Below are 18,034 nucleotides of genomic sequence, written 5' to 3'. Positions count from 1 at the left end.
ACATCTCAAAATGCAATATGACAAATTAGAAATTGTTTTTCTTACTGCAGGAAGTAACTTATTACTTAAATTATTAATTGTTCCCCTAAATTAAGAATTTTAACCAAAACTAAAGTCATGTGTTTTTCACATGTCTTATAAAAACACATGTAATGTGTGTCACAGAACATATCCAATCACAACAGGATTTTGGTTTTCTGGATCATTCTATTTTTTCATGTCAGCGGATTTCATTGCTGTGTTAGTAGTAGTAATTCAACCCCCACCCCCTTCCCGGACGATGTCACTGTCATGTCATACCTGTGAAATAAGACCAATTAAGTACGGAATGGCAAGTTTCACTGTTGTCTAAGCTGCATGCCAATACATTTAGTTCACAGCAGCACCAACCCACATGGCTGGGCTTCACCTTTGAGGCTTTTGGATACAACGCAAGGGTGGGCAAAGGGACTAAAGTGATGAGCTCAAGAAAAAAGCCAGATACCAAGGAACAGGAAAAAGTGGCTGAATACCAGCACAGTCCCACTTTCCTTTGCAGTGTAGGGTGTTGCAGTGACGAACAGCCTACAATAACACCAGTGTCTGTGGGGGGCTGCTTGCATTCTTGGGTCTATGCTGAGCACCCCCAGCTGCTCAGAGGCCCCAGCTGACGTGGTGTTATGTACTGGAGTCTGTCATCTGGCAATGTCGGGCCTAGACAGGCTGAAAGATATGAAACCTATTGAGTGCAGTGCATTGAAGGGTGAGTGATGTCTGTGTGAGCGCAGGGTGAGCAGTGTGCCTGTGTGAGTCCAGGGTGAGTGATGTCTGTGTGAGTATAGGGTGAGCAGTGTGCCTGTGTGAGTCCTGGGTGAGTGATGTCTGTGTGAGCGCAGGGTCAGCAGTGTGCCTGTGTGAGTGATGTCTGTGACAGTGCAGGGTCGGTGATGTCTGTGTGAGCGCAGGGTGAGCAGTGTGCCTGTGTGAGTCCAGGGTGAGTGATGTCTGTGTGAGTATAGGGTGAGCATTGTGCCTGTGTGATTCCTGGGTGGGTGATGTCTGTGTGAGCGCAGGGTCAGCAGTGTGCCTGTGTGAGTGATGTCTGTGACAGTGCAGGGTCGGTGATGTCTGTGTGAGCGCAGGGTGAGCAGTGTGCCTGTGTGAGTCCAGGGTGAGTGATGTCTGTGTGAGTATAGGGTGAGCAGTGTGCCTGTGTGATTCCTGGGTGAGTGATGTCTGTGTGAGCGCAGGGTCAGCAGTGTGCCTGTGTGAGTGATGTCTGTGACAGTGCAGGGTCGGTGATGTCTGTGTGAGCGCAGGGTGAGCAGTGTGCCTGTGTGAGTCCAGGGTGAGTGATGTCTGTGTGAGTATAGGGTGAGCAGTGTGCCTGTGTGAGTCCAGAGTGAGTGATGTGGATGGGTGAATGCTGGCTTAGTGATGTGTCAGGGAAGGGTGAGTAATGGGTCTATGAGTGCAGGGTGACTGTGCCTATGTGAATGCAGGGAGAGAGATGCATCTGTGCAAGTGCAAAGAGACTTGTCTGGCTACTCCCAGAGATGTATTGGCCAAGATACCTCTTTCTCAAATGTGCTTAAGAATGCACCATTTGCCCACTCTTTTTTCAAAATGTTCTCGTGGGAGAACCCCCGAATTCCCCATAGGTGGTTGGGCCTTGCTCGCTGCGCGCGCTCATCACAGTGCATTATTTACGCCTCACCACTTTCAAATGTCACCAGCCGCCCCTGCCTTTTAAAATGAAAATACACTATGAAAATTACAGTGTAGGCATAAGGTGATCACATATCATTTCACACATTGACAAATCTGAATACACAATGTAATACAGCAATGTCTAGCACCATCCCCTAAATGAATATTAAAAAAAACCTTTTGGCCTAATGTCAGATGTGTCAGTACGAATCTAGTTATACTGAAAACATTGACAGTCTTAACTATCACAGTAGTTTAAGGAAGAAAGTCTTGAAAATTTCCAAAAGGCTTCCTCAGAGTTCTTAAAGAACACTACACACGTCAACACAGAGCATTATATAAGTGTCCAATCTGCGACTGGGCTGCGCCGCGCCGGGCCCGAGAAGAGACCAGCACCTGGTGTGCCCAGAGAACCAAAGGTGTGTGCGGAGCAGCGGCTGTGTGAGGTGACCTGGGGCCGCGATGTATACACTCACTGCACTGACTGCATGCCAAGAGCAACGGTGGAGGACGATGCTCACAAATAGACAGTGCCAAGAATAACAGAACAGAAGATAGCGCTAGCAACCCCAGCCTATGCGTTAAAAACACACGAATGTCCATTTTCGCACAACAATCTCCAGAATCTTTTCCCATCTTCCTACCTCGCAGATATTTCATTCATCCCTTGAAAGCCTTGTAAGCGGCCCTCTGATTAATTCCCAGTCCTTATGAGGTTAGATTTCTCACGTCCCCGCTCATAAAACTAAATCTACTTTGTAAGCCTCATTCAGATAATTAGAAAAGTATCACATTTAAGCAAGAATATTGAGCCACAATGCCCGTGAATAGCCGAATTTAGAGACAGGCCTGCAAACACTAACTAGTCCACGGTGACATTTACACAATTCCAATCTAATAATTACTGGAACACGTCGTGAAAGGGCCCTTTGTTATCAGGAGTTATTCAAAGTGCGGAATTAAGACAGAACATACTGGGCACAATTTAAACAAAAAAGCGACGAGGAGAGGGCTTTCACGCACTATAAATAAAAAAAATAAAAAAGCAGCACTGGCAGCAGAGGTGAGGGCGAGGCTGCTGAGCCGAGGCTCAGGCTGCACTCCAGACTCCACTCAGTCACAACTTGTAAACCCCACACCCCCACCACTTTCAAATGTGACCAGGCGCCCCTGGCAATGCAGTGTAACAGCCCTTGCCCCTACTTACAAGTTAACCGAGCATCAGAGCGTGCTGCTGCCTGCAGCCCTTCGTTCAAGCCGGTAACAGACACGGTGCGAGGAGTCAGACGACGAGGTCAGGTCAGCCAGCAAATCAACCAGAGCACTGGCTACAGGCAGCTGAGGTGAGAATTAAATCATTCCTGGAGCCTCAGGGGTGCTGCGCCACACATAGACTTCAAAAGGGCAGAGGCAGGGGGGCGAGTGGCCTCTGACGTCACCTTATGCTGTGACTATCGGATCATTGGCGGCTCACAGACAGGTAACTGTAGAGGCGCCAGGTCAAGTGCAGGGCCATTTATCCGATAGTCACAGCATAAGGTGACGTCAGAGGCCACTCGCCCCCCTGCCACTGCCCTTTGAACTCTTTGTGTGGCTCAGCGCTGATGGCCTGCCAATCTCCCTCTCAGGAGGTAGAGGGGAAATTTGTTTAACCCCTCGGACCCCCCACCCTTGTCCCCTGTGTCCCCCCCACTCCAAAATCTGGGGGGGATACGTCCCCCGCGTCCCCCACAGTTCCTACGCCCATGCCCATGCCCTCTCCTCTGCTGTTCCTGCCCATGCACACCAGGAGTCTCCGGGCTCTGGACGGTGGCTGCAGAGGGACAAAATGAGACCTGTGGCGCGCTGCTCCTATGCCATGGCAACCAACAAGTAACTAGTGCCCCAGATGGGCACTCTTTCCCTTGATTTGCAAGCATTTTCCTGTCGCGCACCTGCGCGTCCTCGAGGCACGCACACCTGTGCGTCCTCGAGGCACGCACGCCTGTGCGTCCTCGAGGCGCGCGCACCTGTGAGTCCACGAGTCACGCGCACCTTTTTTATGATGGACACCCAAATATTTTTTGTGCTGCAGAAGAATTCTCTTCTTGGTTGCTGTAGCAGCCTTAAAGTATTCTATTGTTGCGTCCACTTCTCTTCGAAAGTGACTCTAAAACCTGCAGGGTTTAGACCTGGCATCAGCAAAGACCTTTTAATGTTACTAATAGTATTGTACTGTCTCCAGACCAGATACCTCGCCCATTACTTGTTGACGTTATGCTTGTCTTTCACGCTATGCAGCGCTTTGCTGCAATTTGGGTGGATTCGCGCAAGCCGTGTACCACATTTATACGTACTATATTATATGTATAGTAATATAAGGACTCGAGTCGGGGGTACACGCAGGTACACAGCGTCCCCCCACTCTTTTCACAGGGTAGACACCGTCCCCCCTGCCAAGAAGCTGGACCCCACAGAAATATGCTGAACGTGTCCCGGTGTAACACACCGGGGCACGTTCAGCACGTGACGTCATGATGTCATTTGCATATTGCCAGTCCCCCACTTTTTTTTATAGGACTTGTGCCTTGTATAGTGTATTTATAGGGGCTTTCAGCCAGCGCTAGTCACCTTCGCCCTGTGACTGTGTCATTCACGTTTTTCTTCCGGTCACTACAGCATACAGCCTGGAGCAGTGGGTCCGCCCACTTCAGCCATTGGCTAACTTCACTGTGACTGACGGCATTCTCCTCTTTCACAAGAAGCGCAAGTGCACTTAGTAGTTCTCTTCAGTGGTAGGGACTACCAGTGCTATAAAGGGGCAGGTACTGTCTAGTACTGAGTACCTGCGCTTCTTTGATTTGAAAGTTATAGTGCCTTCACTTCTCTTTAGGAATCATGTACACTAAATTATGTGTACCACTAGTCCTCTATTTCCCTTTAAGGCATTGGGGACTTCTATGGCAATGTGTGCTTCTTGAGACCCAAAATATATTTGTGCTTTAGGTAATTTTTTATTTTTATTTTTAATTTAAGAAGGACCTGTCAGATTCCCCAATAATAGAGCTTTGCAAAAGGCATGACAAAACAAGCATTGACCAATCTAAAAGGCTGTCCCCAATGCCAGCTTTGCCAATGCTTGTTTCCCTAATCCATTTGAAAATGTGGTTTTAAATACATTGCTTGACCAATTTTTTTCTTAAACATTGTTGGTGGGGGTGTGAGGAGGGGGGGTAAGCAGGGGGATTGTTGATGAGAAGCAGAGTGAAAGAGGGGGTGATGGAGGAGAGATTGGAGTTGCTGCAGCACAACGACGACGCTGTCCCCAGAGACCTCGTCACAGTTTCCTTCAATGAGGGGTCAACCCTCTCTCTTCTGGGGATCGGCCGCCTTGAGAATCCTCTACCACGTCCCCCCACACTGAGCAGCATTCCATAACAAACTCCCCAAAACAGAACAGCCACTGATATTTTAGAACAGTGGATTTTAACCTTTTGACTTCCGTGGACCCCCACTGAATCATCACTGGAATCCGGGGACCCCCAGCCTAGCATTTATGATAATTTGAACTGCAAAACACCACACAAAATATACAGAAACGAGCATTCATCGAACACTTGAACAAATGATGGAATATCTTATTCAATCACAGACAAATATTTTTTAAAAATCTAAATTTAAATAGGAAGGTAGGAGATTTTCTAAATGTAATGAGGCCTATCTTCACCCGTACAGTTCCATTGCTGCTGCTCCATGAATCAGCCCGAGGATACGGCCTTCGTTTTTTAGCTTCCAGTTTCAAACTCGTTCACATTTACAGAATGTTTTAACATTTTTAATTGTACATTTTGCTCTTTTATTTATATACACTTTTTTAATTTATTATATTATTTAATTTTCTAAGCAAACGCGGACCCCCTCAGTATGCTTTTCGGACCCCCAGGGGTCCCCAGATTAAGAACCACTGTTCTAGAAGAGGATGCAGCATTTTAATGTTTCCTTTAGTAGTTCAGAACTTTCAGCAAATTCCTAGGCACCTTCCACTTTCTGTTACATCACTCCAGAACATCCTCGTTCTTCCCCCATAGAATCCAAAATACACTCCAGCCAATTTAGAGCAACCTTCTACCCATCCGATATCATCCCGATATTCTGGAATACTCTCCAGTGTTCCAAAGTTTTCTTCAGGATTCCAGATTTCCCTCCAAGTATTCTAGGATTTCCTTCTTTGTTCCAGACACCTGGAACATTCCAGAAAGCACTAGATCTTATCCATGGATGGACACATGGTGGATAGTTGAGAACTTTGACCACAAGCTGTTGGATGATTCTATGCGGATGATACCGTTGTGCAGCAAATTTGTGAAATTCAAATTCTATGTTAACTTCAAACTTAGGGGTGGGTACGTCAGATCTTTGTGTTTCATTCCAGCAGGGCCAACTCAACCTGTCATGCTTGTAAGATAATACCTGAAGCTTCTAGTTGGAAGCAACCGTACTTGTCCAACTCCTGGCTCAAACGTGCGTCTGATGTCAGGTGCTTGAGAGAGTGAGCCCTTAGGGTGAATGAAGCATGTACACTTTTTTGGAGGGTGATGTGGTTTTGAACATTGTGTGATTCATTGAGGCATTTTGTTGTTAGGTTTGCAGAAGTAAAAAGAAGGTGACGTAACCGTCAGGTGAGTTGCAGGTATATAACATTATGCATGTTAGAGGCACTTCAGTTTGCTCTGTGCTGCTGTGTGAGTGTCCAGTGTTGCTATTTCATGGCCAAGCGATGCACCTCTGCCTCAAGATGGCTGCACCTCTGCCTCAAGATGGCTGCACCTCTGCCTCTAGGTGACCGCACCTCTGCCTCAAGATGGCTGCACCTCTGCCTCAAGGTGACCGCACCTCTGCCTCAAGATGGCCGCCTGTCCTGCCTCCTGAGGTCATCAACAGGTGTGCAAGAGGCTGACACCGGGCTAGGCCGCAGGCCCAGGGGAGGGAGCTGTGACAGTAATAAAAATGCGTTTGATGTCTGCCGAGGCGGCGATGCCCTCTCTGAAAGTGTTTTTTATTTAATCTCTTGACAGGCCTGGAGCCCGATAAGCATCTGGGAAGGGGCCTGGCTCAGGTGCGGCCGCACCTCATGGAGGTAAGCCGGCGCTGATGGCGCGAGCGTGCCGGGGCACGACCAGGAACGCGGCCCCGTCCAGGGGGGGCCGCGGTCCCGTCCAGGGGGGACGTGGGGGGGGGGGGGGGGGGGGGCGGCTCTTCCGCTCCAGAGGAGCTGTCTCTTGCCATCACCTCACCGGGCCGGTTCCTCCTCCAGACCATCTTTGTTTCCCTTTCCCAGTGACACTGATTGCGTGCTTTGACTCAAGATGGCGCGATGCCCCCACCGGGGGTCAGACAGCATTCCTTTCGGCGAAGCGCGCTCCTTCTCCAAGAATGGTGGCGCCTTGAGGAGTGACGTGGCAATGGGGCACGGGCCCTAATGCAGCCCCCTCCTGACCCTGGGTGGTAGAAGACCGGCATGAATGTGGTGACCTGGGCTGTTCCCGCCTGTAGACCCCGGTGCGACTGCACCTGCTGCGCTAGTGGGGGCTTCCACCCTGTTCATTTGAAGAAAGCTTTCTCCGGGGTTTTCAGGAGTGGCAGGCATGGTCCGTGGAAGGGAGCGGGGTGTGTGGCGCGTGTGAATAACAACAATACATAATGAGCTCTAGCCAGTGATAAACCGGGCACGGTTCACTGTTACTCACTGCACGGCTCACCATGAGTGTCAGGGGAGTGGCACGCGTGAGCTGCAGGTTACACACATTTCTGAAGCTGGCATTGGTCCACCCAGGACAAACCCATCACTAATTTAAAAAAAAACTGACATTGAAAGGGGTCCCTATCGCCCTCTATTTATGTTATTAACTTCACAGGTAAAAAAACGGATTGATTTGTGAACAATGAAGAACCATTAGGGTAATCCATGCCAGCGATGTGGTTCCTGTTTAAATTTCACATGTTTTAATTAATCATCCATTCCCTTAGAGTGTCTGTTTTTTCCTGGATGCTGTGTTCCTGCAGGGTTTTGTGTCGCACTTCACTTGCAGCACAGTGCGCACCGTGAATCCCCTCTAGGTGTCTGTGATCAGGTTGTAGGTGGGTGTGTGCGATGGAGAGCTCTGGGCCTCTCTAGGTTGGAGGCAGGGCGAGTTCCTCACAGCACCTGTCTGGGGGTCACACGTCTGTGTGCAATGCCTGCGCCTCCGATCCTTGTGCCCTCAGCATGCAGGGGAGTGGGGGAGCTGTGTTGGGGGGCGGTGAATGGAAGGAGATGCGAGGAAGTACAGTCAGGAGAGACTGAAAAGAGGAGGCTGAAGAGGAAAGAGATGAGGTGTGAGATATGGAAATGAAGTGCTATAGAAATATGTGGGGGGTTAAAGGGGCGTGTCTAACAGAGGGGCTGCAGAGGGTGTTCGTGTGAAGGGAGGAAGGCGGTGATTGAGACCCCCAAAGACCCCTAACCTTCCACCAGACCGTAGTAATGAACAATTCACAGTCGCTTATTTTTAGATATGAAACAGTTTCCGTTATAATTATTCACAACAGCAGCATTCTTGTTACTGGCTTATCTGAAACTGCTAACAAGCAATGGCAAATGCAATAGGTATGGCTTGTTTTAGGTGCATGTCTTGTACTTTGTGATATTTCTTGAAAGCAGCAACAGAAAACTTACAGAGAAGAACAAGCATACTGGTCGGATGGGCGCGCTATAGGAAGCACAGGTTTGTAGTTCACATGTTTTTACCCACACCCATTATATAGGCCACACCTCTTGGAAAGGATTCCGAGTTACTCTGTCTAGAGACCCCACAAGCCTCTTGCCAGCATTGGTTTAGTGTTGAACAAACATGGCTGCCACTTCTACAGTCATACTTAAACAATATTTCTAAATGCCACCGGTGTCAACAGTAGAGCCCAAGGGATTTGGCCAATAAGATAATTTTTGCTGCATTGAGAAGCACTTTACATTCTCCAGACCAGAACTAAATGTCCAGATTAGGTTTCTGTGAGTCTAGATGATGATGGCTGGCCATTGTTGAATTGCAAAACAGGCCCGTCATTGAGTTATAGACCACGCCCATTATCAGGACATGCCCATTGATGGACCGGGCACTCCCATTGTTCGACTGCCAGACACGCCCACAATGGAACTGCAAGCCATTCCGATCGGTGCCCATCATTGCAGTGCAGAATGTGCCAGTTAGTGCCCTTAAGAATATGCCCATTGTAGAACTGCAGAACATGCCCATCACTGAATTACGAAACATGACCGTTACTGGACTGCAGAACATGCCTGTCATCGAACTTTAGAGCATGACCATTAATGCAGTGCATGACATGGCCATTGTCGACATGAAGAACCAGCCTGCATCCGCACTGATGAACATGCCTATGGCTAGACTGCAGACCGTGCCCATCCTTGGGCTGCACAATATGTCACCCTTGCACCATGAAATATGCCCACATTGGACTTCAGTATATGCCAGTCATATTACTGAAGCTTATCCTTGTTATTGGCCTGCTGAGTAGCCTTATCACTGTACCTCTGAATATACCTGTAGTTCTGCTGTACAAGAATATATATTTTTATAGCAAATAACATGCCCATCATAGTTCAATGGATTGATACCACAGGAAATTGTAACCTGAACACACACAGGCAGCTTTTCACGGCAGCCATTCCTACTTACTGCACATCTACCTTAAAAGAAGCCTCCACCTGAAGCAAAGACCTGTTCAAAGCCGTCAAACCCGACGCTAGAACTGCCCATGCCCCGCTCAATGGACAAGTGTAACGCATTATTGCATTCTCAAAATAAATATCTACAAGGTCGGACAACACATCAACGCTGCACTGTTCTATTTGTTGGTCTGTCTATTCGATCAACGCAAACTCTTCCAGGTAGGCAGCTCTAGACGGCACTGGCTGTTAGTGACCTGTGGAGGCAGTCTCACAAGAATCCAAGGTCTTCCTGCACATTAAGCCAGTCTGGGTCCACAATACCAACCATGGAATCAGGATTCACTTCTACACGTGCAACAGAATGTCTCCACAATCCCGATCACTCACTACATCAAATATAGTCTCTCCGCCATATGAAGTGGTTGTTAAGAGAACACTTAATGTGGAGCAAGCATAGTGCCAGAAAACTCAAACCAGCACAATCTCTCCAACGCCAACCTGGACGAGTTCACACTATAACTATAACTCATTACAGCCGCATGAACATCCCGAAATATCACCAACTCCAACTTCTCCTTCAAAACACACGTTGCCAAGGAAACATTGACAATTCAATGGCAATTACCTCTCCCGTGAAACACACTGCCAAATGTACACAGATGTCTTTATACCAACTATCACTCCACAACCAACTTCCCCTTTACTACCACAAACCGAACTTCTTGAATAACATCGGAGTCTTGTTCCTGTGACAGCTGGATGGCGATAGTGCCCGGCTCATGCCTACAATGCAGCCACATGTCTCATCCAAGGAAAGAAGGCATTTGACCCCATCCCTCCTACCCTGGCGGGCCTACAGTGGGCACCGGCTGTGCCGCTCCACTCAGTGTCATCTTCAAGACCTGTAACCTACGTGGTGACCAGTGCCCACCAGGCTTGCCAGAAAAAAATATTTCCTTGTGCGTAAGAGCACAAGGAGCCAGGACATTGCCAGACTGATAGCTGAGAAATGCAAAGAAAGAAACAGTGACGAGGCAGGCCCAGTGCACCCAGAATCTGGAGCAGCAACAATTCGTGCATCAGGCTTGATACGTCATGGGCGCAATCCAGTAAAGAACTCGGGGAATATAGGCTTCTGGGCGCTTTGTTTCCCCAAGGTATGATTCACTTGCTTATGACTGGGTTAAGCTGTGTCCTCTGGCTTCTAACCAGAGTCTAACACCTGTCAGGGGCACCTTGGAACCAACTGGAAGAGGGCACGTGGATTGGAATGGAAAGAAGGAAGACGAGTATTTATAGAGAGAAACATAGAAGTAAATATGCAGAAAGTGAGAGTGAGTGGCACAATGTGACTCATGGTAATAAACATGGGGAAGAGTGTGAAATGAACAATAAGACGGGGACAGGAGTGGAAAACCAGTAAAGAAGTCTGGCATGTAAAGAAGAGACCGGGAGTGGGGTGGAAGTAAAGTGTACAGAGGGAGAGGGATGGGGTGAGGGTGGAAATAAAGTTGAAAGTGTTGGGATCAGCAGGTGGTGGAATGAAATCACGTGAAATATAGGGCTAGAACATGAAGGGGTCCACCTTGTAATGGAGCACAGAGAACATATTTAAGGTCGAATTTCTCTTTTAAATAACTAAGGGTGTGCAAGGTGAATGCTTTTTTTCAAAACAGTGCAAACTCCGCAGACTTCACTAAAGTTGCACATTTTAAATTGTGAGAAGAAAATGCAACAAATGTTGGTTTTTACCTAAAAGAAACGCCAAACACTTTTCTCACTTTTTCTCAATTCAAGTGAATGAAAGCAAAAGCACCTGACAGAAACCAATCCAACAGATAGGCACTAATAGGCAGATGCCAGGATTTTCTTGTGATAAGAATGCGAGAAAACCACAGCAAACAAACATTTAACACCAACAAGAGTGGTCTACTATTTTATAACATTTTTCTTTGCTCGTTCCAACTCGAAAACGAGGCTACGTTTTCTAGAATGGCTCAGTGAAGTGTAGAGTGTGGTACACAGGATAACACAATATAGATTCACGTAAAATGCGGTAGGTGTGCGGCAAACAAAATACCAGTTGAGTAATAAAATGTAAAAACACACGTTAAGGCACCCATGGGCATTAGCATGTTCATATAATACATGCAAGCATTAGGGCACATATGCAAACAAATTCCCTTCCTCACATGGCACATTGTTCTGATGTAATTAACACTTTTGAGGAGGGATGTCCAGGTCAGGTCAATAATCAAACAATAATTGTGGAGGGAATGTTGAAAATGTTGGTCTGAGTGGGGTCTGCGCTCTGTCCTAGCTCTGCTGCGAGTCGCTGATGCCCCATGGGTCCTGCTGATCCTCTGCCTTTGTTTCCAGCTGTCCAAGAAGTACGGAGTGCACGTATGTGGCGAGGGCGGCGAGTATGAAACCTTCACCCTGGATTGCCCGCTCTTCAGGAAGAGGATTGTGGTGTGAGTTTCATTGCTTCTCTGTGTTTGATGTTCGGTAATACGCTGCCTTGGGTCGCCCATGGCCAGTACCTTTTATTTAAGTCATCTCTTCGGCTGGGGCTTCATAAAAGTGCAGATGCTGCACTTCTCTCAAACCACCACACACCAAGCAACTTCTCCAGCGCCTTGAGACTAGGGGTGGGCGGAATTTGCGATGTCATGCTACGCAAAGCTCTGCGAAACGGTCAAAAATCTCCCCGAGCACGCAGAGTTCAGCAAACACGTGGAATTGCTTGTTCCGCCCGTTTGCAATGCTTTTTTGCTGTTCACGAATGCTGTTTGCGTGCTCGGGGGGAAATATCTCACAAACACACATTTTGAAAGCGCAAACAAGCAAAAAAATCCACAAAGCCGCGGATCACAGAATTTTTGGCAAGTCCACGTTCTCTGCAGAACGCAAAATTACCGGCCAGGCCTACTCAAGACCCTCACAGATGATATGTGGTGCTCTATAAATGGGTGATTGATTGATTGCTTGAATATAAGTGACTCTCCCTGACTGAGTGAGTCGACCTGGTTATCGGCCTTCCCAGCTGATCTCTTGTTTCCCAAAAATTGGCCAAAGACTTCAAAATTAAGGCGAGTATTGATGACGTTCGCAGAAAGTTCTGAACTGTGTCAAAACCCGCTGAATACAAATGATAACCGCTCTTCCTGAAGTTAACAAGTACCCTAGACCTCCCTGAAGCAAGAAGAATGGACTGGGCGCCTCCGCGAGATTCTTCCATTTGACCTCAAATGTCCATGGAAAGCTGATCCAGTTGATTCTCCACTCACTTGAAATTGATACAGATAAATCAACTTGCCCTTGTCATTTGTACCCACTGCCTCCTATCACGCCGCTGAGGTTAAAGACGACAGTAAATGTTCCTGAACAAGTTAAAGTGAACCTTCCACATTTCTTTGACATAATTGCAAACTATCTAAAATGTCTTTGAAAAAGATATAAATACATATGAATCTACTTGACAGGACGGATAAGAAGGTCCTTAAAAAAGATGTACATTCCCCACAATCGTTTAAACTCTTTATAGTTTACCCCAGATTTTCTTCAAGTTAATGCCAGTTTTTGTATTATAAGCGAGAGATCTGGCTTTACAGTCTGCAAGAAGCGTTTTGGAATAAACAAATATGGGAAGCTGTGAAACTTGTCTCTTTGCCGGAGGCAAGCCGCTTGCATTTTGCTGAGGCCAGGGTCTTTGAAATGCCCACCGTGTACCCTTTAATATGTCTACCATTCATTAAGGATCCATGCCACAAACCAAACTATATACTGTCATTTCAAAAACAGGTGTATATTTGCTCTTTAGTGGTACTGTTTTTTTCTACCCGGGAAGTAAGAATGAATGAGACGGCCCTGCCAGTATCGAACCTGTCACCTCCTGGTTGCATGCAGGCATTTGCTGCATGCGATTAAACCAACTCACATATGTCTCCGGCTGTAGAAACTGTCAGAGCTCCATCAGCCGGTTCGCCGCCAAGAAAAGGCATGGCCTGCGAGCGGGGAACTATCTGCTGCGTAAAGATGCTGCTTCTACTGGTACCTGCCTACGGAACCTTTCATCCTCCTGCCAAGTACCAATTGCCCGTGAAGCTTATCGCTCATTACAGCCGTGTCTGACTCCCTGCCACATCCTGGGCCTCGGGCAGCCAATATTTGGCCCGGTCTGCAGTACAAACGCACCTCCCAAGGGTGGAGGATCAGAATCTCCTTCTCAGCGCCCTTAAGGAATCTCAGTAGGTGACACACCTGCTGCAGAGACCTGGGTGTGACTTGAATGTAACAGTTTTTAGATCCGCTCTTCGCGGTTGTTAAGAAATGAGTCATGTTGGGTAGAGTAATAACATCTGTTGCAATCAGCGCTGCCTGTGTTGTGTTCTCTATAAATGATAAATATGTCTGATTGACACTTTGGTCCTATTTATACGTCAACATCTGGGTACTGCCAGCAGCCCAGCAGTAGAGGACCTGAGAGCCTTAAGCGGTGTATAGAGCTGAAACTTCAAACAAAGTTAGATACAGTGGACAAGGGTTGCATAGGGGGCCTGGCATGAAAGGCTTTGAACACGGTGGAAACAGATTTAAAGCAATTCTCTGACAAATACGTAACCAGTGAAGAATGTGCACTGCCGTCCTTGCATGGAATCAAAATGGAGGGTGAGAGACAGTCAGGCTGCAATATTCTGTAAGCGTTGCAGCTGTTTGTTGGTATACACAGGCACCCCTAGAAAAGGTGAGATTCAGTCATCTAATTGACTTAAGACGGGGGCCTGGACCTCTGATGGACTTGGGAGATAGGGTGTGGTTTTCCGCAGTAGACAAAGCTTAAGGAAACAGATGTCAACCAATGTATTGACCTTCTCCTTTAAGGAAAGATCATGATTAACAACAGAAGTCTAAATTGCGTACTCAGGAAGATGGGACTACGGTCAAACCTCGGTTTGAGGACCGCGGATAAGAAGACAGAACACCGGGGGGAGGAGCCAAGATGGCGGACGGGACGGACGTGTGAGTCTGTGGCTCCGCGATCCGTCTGGTTTTCGCCTTCAAATCCTGATAAATATCCTCGATTGCATTAGCTTAAACTGAGTCACGAACGCGCTGGGGAAGTCTGCGTTCTCCTGAGGCCTCTTTCGGCTGATTTGGTGGTGGTCTTGTGGAGTTAGCCGACCTCCGACGCTGCCCCTGGAAATTGCTCCGATGTTCCCCGCCTGACGCTGCTGGACTGGGGAGATGGAACGAGCTGTGGCAGGGCTGCGGTAGGGCCGATCCTGAGCGGAGCGCGACCGACGGATGGGACGAGCGGAATTGCTTTCACCACTGGGACGAGACCCCATTTCATGACGGAGTGTCTAATTGTGGGACGGCGACTATGCTGGCGACGCTTTTCTTTGTTCTGAGACGGACCGTCTGAGCGGACTCCATCTTAAGGCGCTTTCTCCGCCGTGGGACGCTTGCACCAACAGCCGCTGAGGGGGCTTTCACTCGCTCAGCCCCCGGACTGTGAGCCGCGCTGCCTCTGGTGGTCTTCATCCCTACTTCGTCAGGTAACAGAGTCGACCCCCCCCCATGGTAGGCTGCTTGTAAGGGTGATAATGGTGCCTGCCTACCGGAACGATCCCCGGTCTCCGGTACTTGCTGCCCTGCCTCTCCTGGGGCTTGAGGCTACGCGTAGGGTGTCGTTGAACAGACCTGACCGGCCACTACCGCTGAGTGCCCTGACTAACAGAGACATCCTGGCGGCATTTGTAGACCTATGGGCGACGTGGCGAAGGAATGCCCGAGAGCTGGCACGAAGGATCGACAGCGCTGCTCATGACATGGGGCACTCACGGCTGGCGGACCCTTTGCTGCCTCTCACTGCTCCCGAGAAGGATACAATGTTGCAATATGTGTACACGGAGGTCGGCCATGTCCCTGGCTACAGTGTCGAGTGTTTCCCTACTGACGAGGCTGCAGCTACAAAGTTTCCCTCCACTCTGCTTATTGAGACTTTGCCTGCGGGAATGCTGCCATCATCCTTTCTTTACTATCGGAGTGTGTGCCGCCCTGCGGGAGAAGTAGAGCCCGTCACCTTGGACGCTTCTCTGGCCGCCGATTGGGGACACTCCCTTCTTCTTCCTCCGTTTCTTCTATGCCGAGGGCGGCCATTTTACTCCTTTGTCCTGCATGAAGAGCGCCCACAGCGGTGGCCGAGACTGCTTGGGTTTCGACGTTCAGGACAAGGTTGATGCTGTTTCTCTCACTGGTTCTGATTGACTGGCTGGCTGACAACCGGACTGGCACACTGTTTGATATAATGGTCGCGTTCTACATGCACCGCCTCCCCATTTCGGGATTGCAACTGCTATAACGTGTACTGCTCTTTTTTCTATTTCGATTTGCTTGTTGCATTGCTCTCCTACCTGAGGGGGGTCGGGTTCGGAATGCTGTGTGGGGGAATGTGTGGACCGCCCGCAGAGTGCACGTTGAATCTTCCAGCAGGCTGGGACCTATTGGATAGCGATTAGCGCTCGCCCTCGACGCCTCCCTAGTGTTACTGCATTATGGCTCACGGCACGGTCGGAGCCTCAATTGACTATCCTTATACCTAGCGAGCCATCGGCTCTGTTCATTTTTGGGGTGTCTGACTTGCCGATAATGACTACTGGGACGGGGGGTTGTCTGTAACGGGTGGCGTCCATCTTAACTCTTTGTCTTTCTCGTTCCGAGGCGGCCATCTTAGTTGCCTGCTGCCTCCGGCTCAACACTGTGGCACCTCCGATGGTTTCTTTCTTTCACGACCGCAGTACAAATACCCTTTTGCTAGTTTTCGTTGTTAGGATCTTGGTCCTGGGCGGCACGAGGGTCTGGAGGTGGGCTACATGTTTATACCTGTTGCGAGGTCTTTTAATTTCGATGCCCGTTTGGGATATTAACCACTGCCTTACTCGCTAGTTAGCGAGCTTGATAATTATTGGCTCCTCCCCACCTTTTTCGTTATTGGGGGGTTATAGACTAGGTTGCACAACTGTCTTCCTCCCTATATGTCAAATGAGACGCTTTTTTTCTTTTCTGCCTTTCTTCCTATCTTGGCCTTTACTTTCTCTTTCTTTCTCCTTTTCTCTTTCTTCCTATATTTCGGGTTTATGGGGCGACAGACACTCTGCTGGGGGGGGGGCAGGCCATAGCCTCTGCATGTGTGTAGGGTGGGGGGGTATGTTTTAGTTTCGTTAATTTCTATGGTACCTATTTATGGCCTCTTTATACTTTTTTCTTTTCTTGTTCTGGGTCTGTAATGAGGATTCTAACGTGCGGGTAGCGCTGTGGGTGGTATGCAGAAACGGACTGATGCTCCTGTTGTTTGGAATTGTGCCGCCTAACCGATGGGTGTTGTCACTATTGCCATGTTTCTTGCTGCCTGTATGTACTGTAAGCGGACTGTATGGACTCAGTTCTCCTTGACTTAATTTTACCGATTTATGTTTTGAAAAAAATCTTTTAAAATTAACCTTCACTGCTCCTTCTCCTTGGCGGCATGATTCGATATTGTGTAACTGCTGTTATTTGTCGCTACATTGCCTGATACCGCTGGGGGGGTTTGAATTGTTTGCTCTCGTGCTCGACTGTTTCGTGGCCGGCCTGACGGTTGTAGGCCCGTATTTGTCCTCCTTTTTCATGCACAATAAAGGTTTCCAAAAATTTAAAAAAAAAAAAAAAAAAGAAGACAGAACACCAGGTGAGTTCTGAGTAGAGAAAAAGTCCATCTTTTGTCGTGTCTGTGTTGAGTTTTATTGAATTGGAAGATATCCACTCGGTGACCTGGGTTGTGAAGTCCCTGACGCTATAGAGCCTTGCCTGACGTTCTTGTCAAGTGAGAGCAAAATCTGTGTATCTGCATAACTTAAAGATTGGAGCCCAATGTCAGAATATGTTGTGCCAGTGACCCTTATAAAGGGGAGGGGGCTGAGTGAGGAGCCCTGACAAACTGCTTAAGACAGGGATTTAAATTCAGATTGAAATGGTGGCAAGATGACAGCCTGGGGATGGCCAGCCCGAAGCAGGGCCTTGGAACCGGTTTTCGGAGCGGTGGGAGAGCAGAATGATAACAGAGACTGTGTTGAAAGCCGAGGACGGGTTAAGAAGGACAAGGGCAGAAGATTTGCTATCATTCGAAGATAATCAAGAAATTTAGACTGCTCAAGGAAATGAGACATCCGCCTGTTGGTGACTTTCTCCAAATATTTCTGGGCAAAGGTTGGAAGGGACAGAAATTCCTCAGTTTCTGCAGTTGGCTTTTTGATTAAGGGCATGACTGATGCCTTTATCATGCTTAAGGAATGATTGCAGGGCCTATGGACCGGCTGCAAAGACGAAGAAGCTCTTAAGTATAGCTAGGTCGAGCAGACCGTAAGGCTGGAGAGTCTGAAGGGATCCAGATCCAGGGGGAATCGCTTCCGGAAAGATAGGGTTGAATGTGTGTAGACTCGGTGGGTTATTGGCATGGCTACCACAGAAGGAGAGTTTGGATAATAATCCAGAGAAGGAGTACAACAAATATTAGAGGTGGTAGATTTAGTCAATGAGGGACTGGCGAAACGTATGCAGTTAATTTTATTTACAAAAAAAACTGTTAGATAATTGCAT

General features: G+C 48.1%; 1 protein-coding gene across 2 annotated transcripts in view; it reads left to right on the top strand.

Annotated features, from left to right (window-relative positions):
* DPH6 (diphthamine biosynthesis 6) overlaps nucleotides 1-18,034 on the top strand; it is a 467,592-nt gene that overhangs the window by 194,032 nt on the left and 255,526 nt on the right. For both annotated transcript variants that reach the window (XM_086937004.1, XM_086937005.1), the window contains 2 exons: nucleotides 6,744-6,805; nucleotides 11,774-11,868. In XM_086937004.1, the coding sequence (XP_086793130.1) occupies nucleotides 6,744-6,805; nucleotides 11,774-11,868 (157 nt within the window). The remainder of the gene's footprint in view (nucleotides 1-6,743; nucleotides 6,806-11,773; nucleotides 11,869-18,034) is intronic.

The sequence above is a fragment of the Lissotriton vulgaris genome, chromosome 9 (assembly GCF_964263255.1).
Source record: "Lissotriton vulgaris chromosome 9, aLisVul1.2, whole genome shotgun sequence".
NCBI classification, from domain to species: domain Eukaryota; kingdom Metazoa; phylum Chordata; class Amphibia; order Caudata; family Salamandridae; genus Lissotriton; species Lissotriton vulgaris.
Note: the sequence above shows the minus strand (reverse complement) of the source record. Positions and strands in the feature narration are given on the sequence as shown.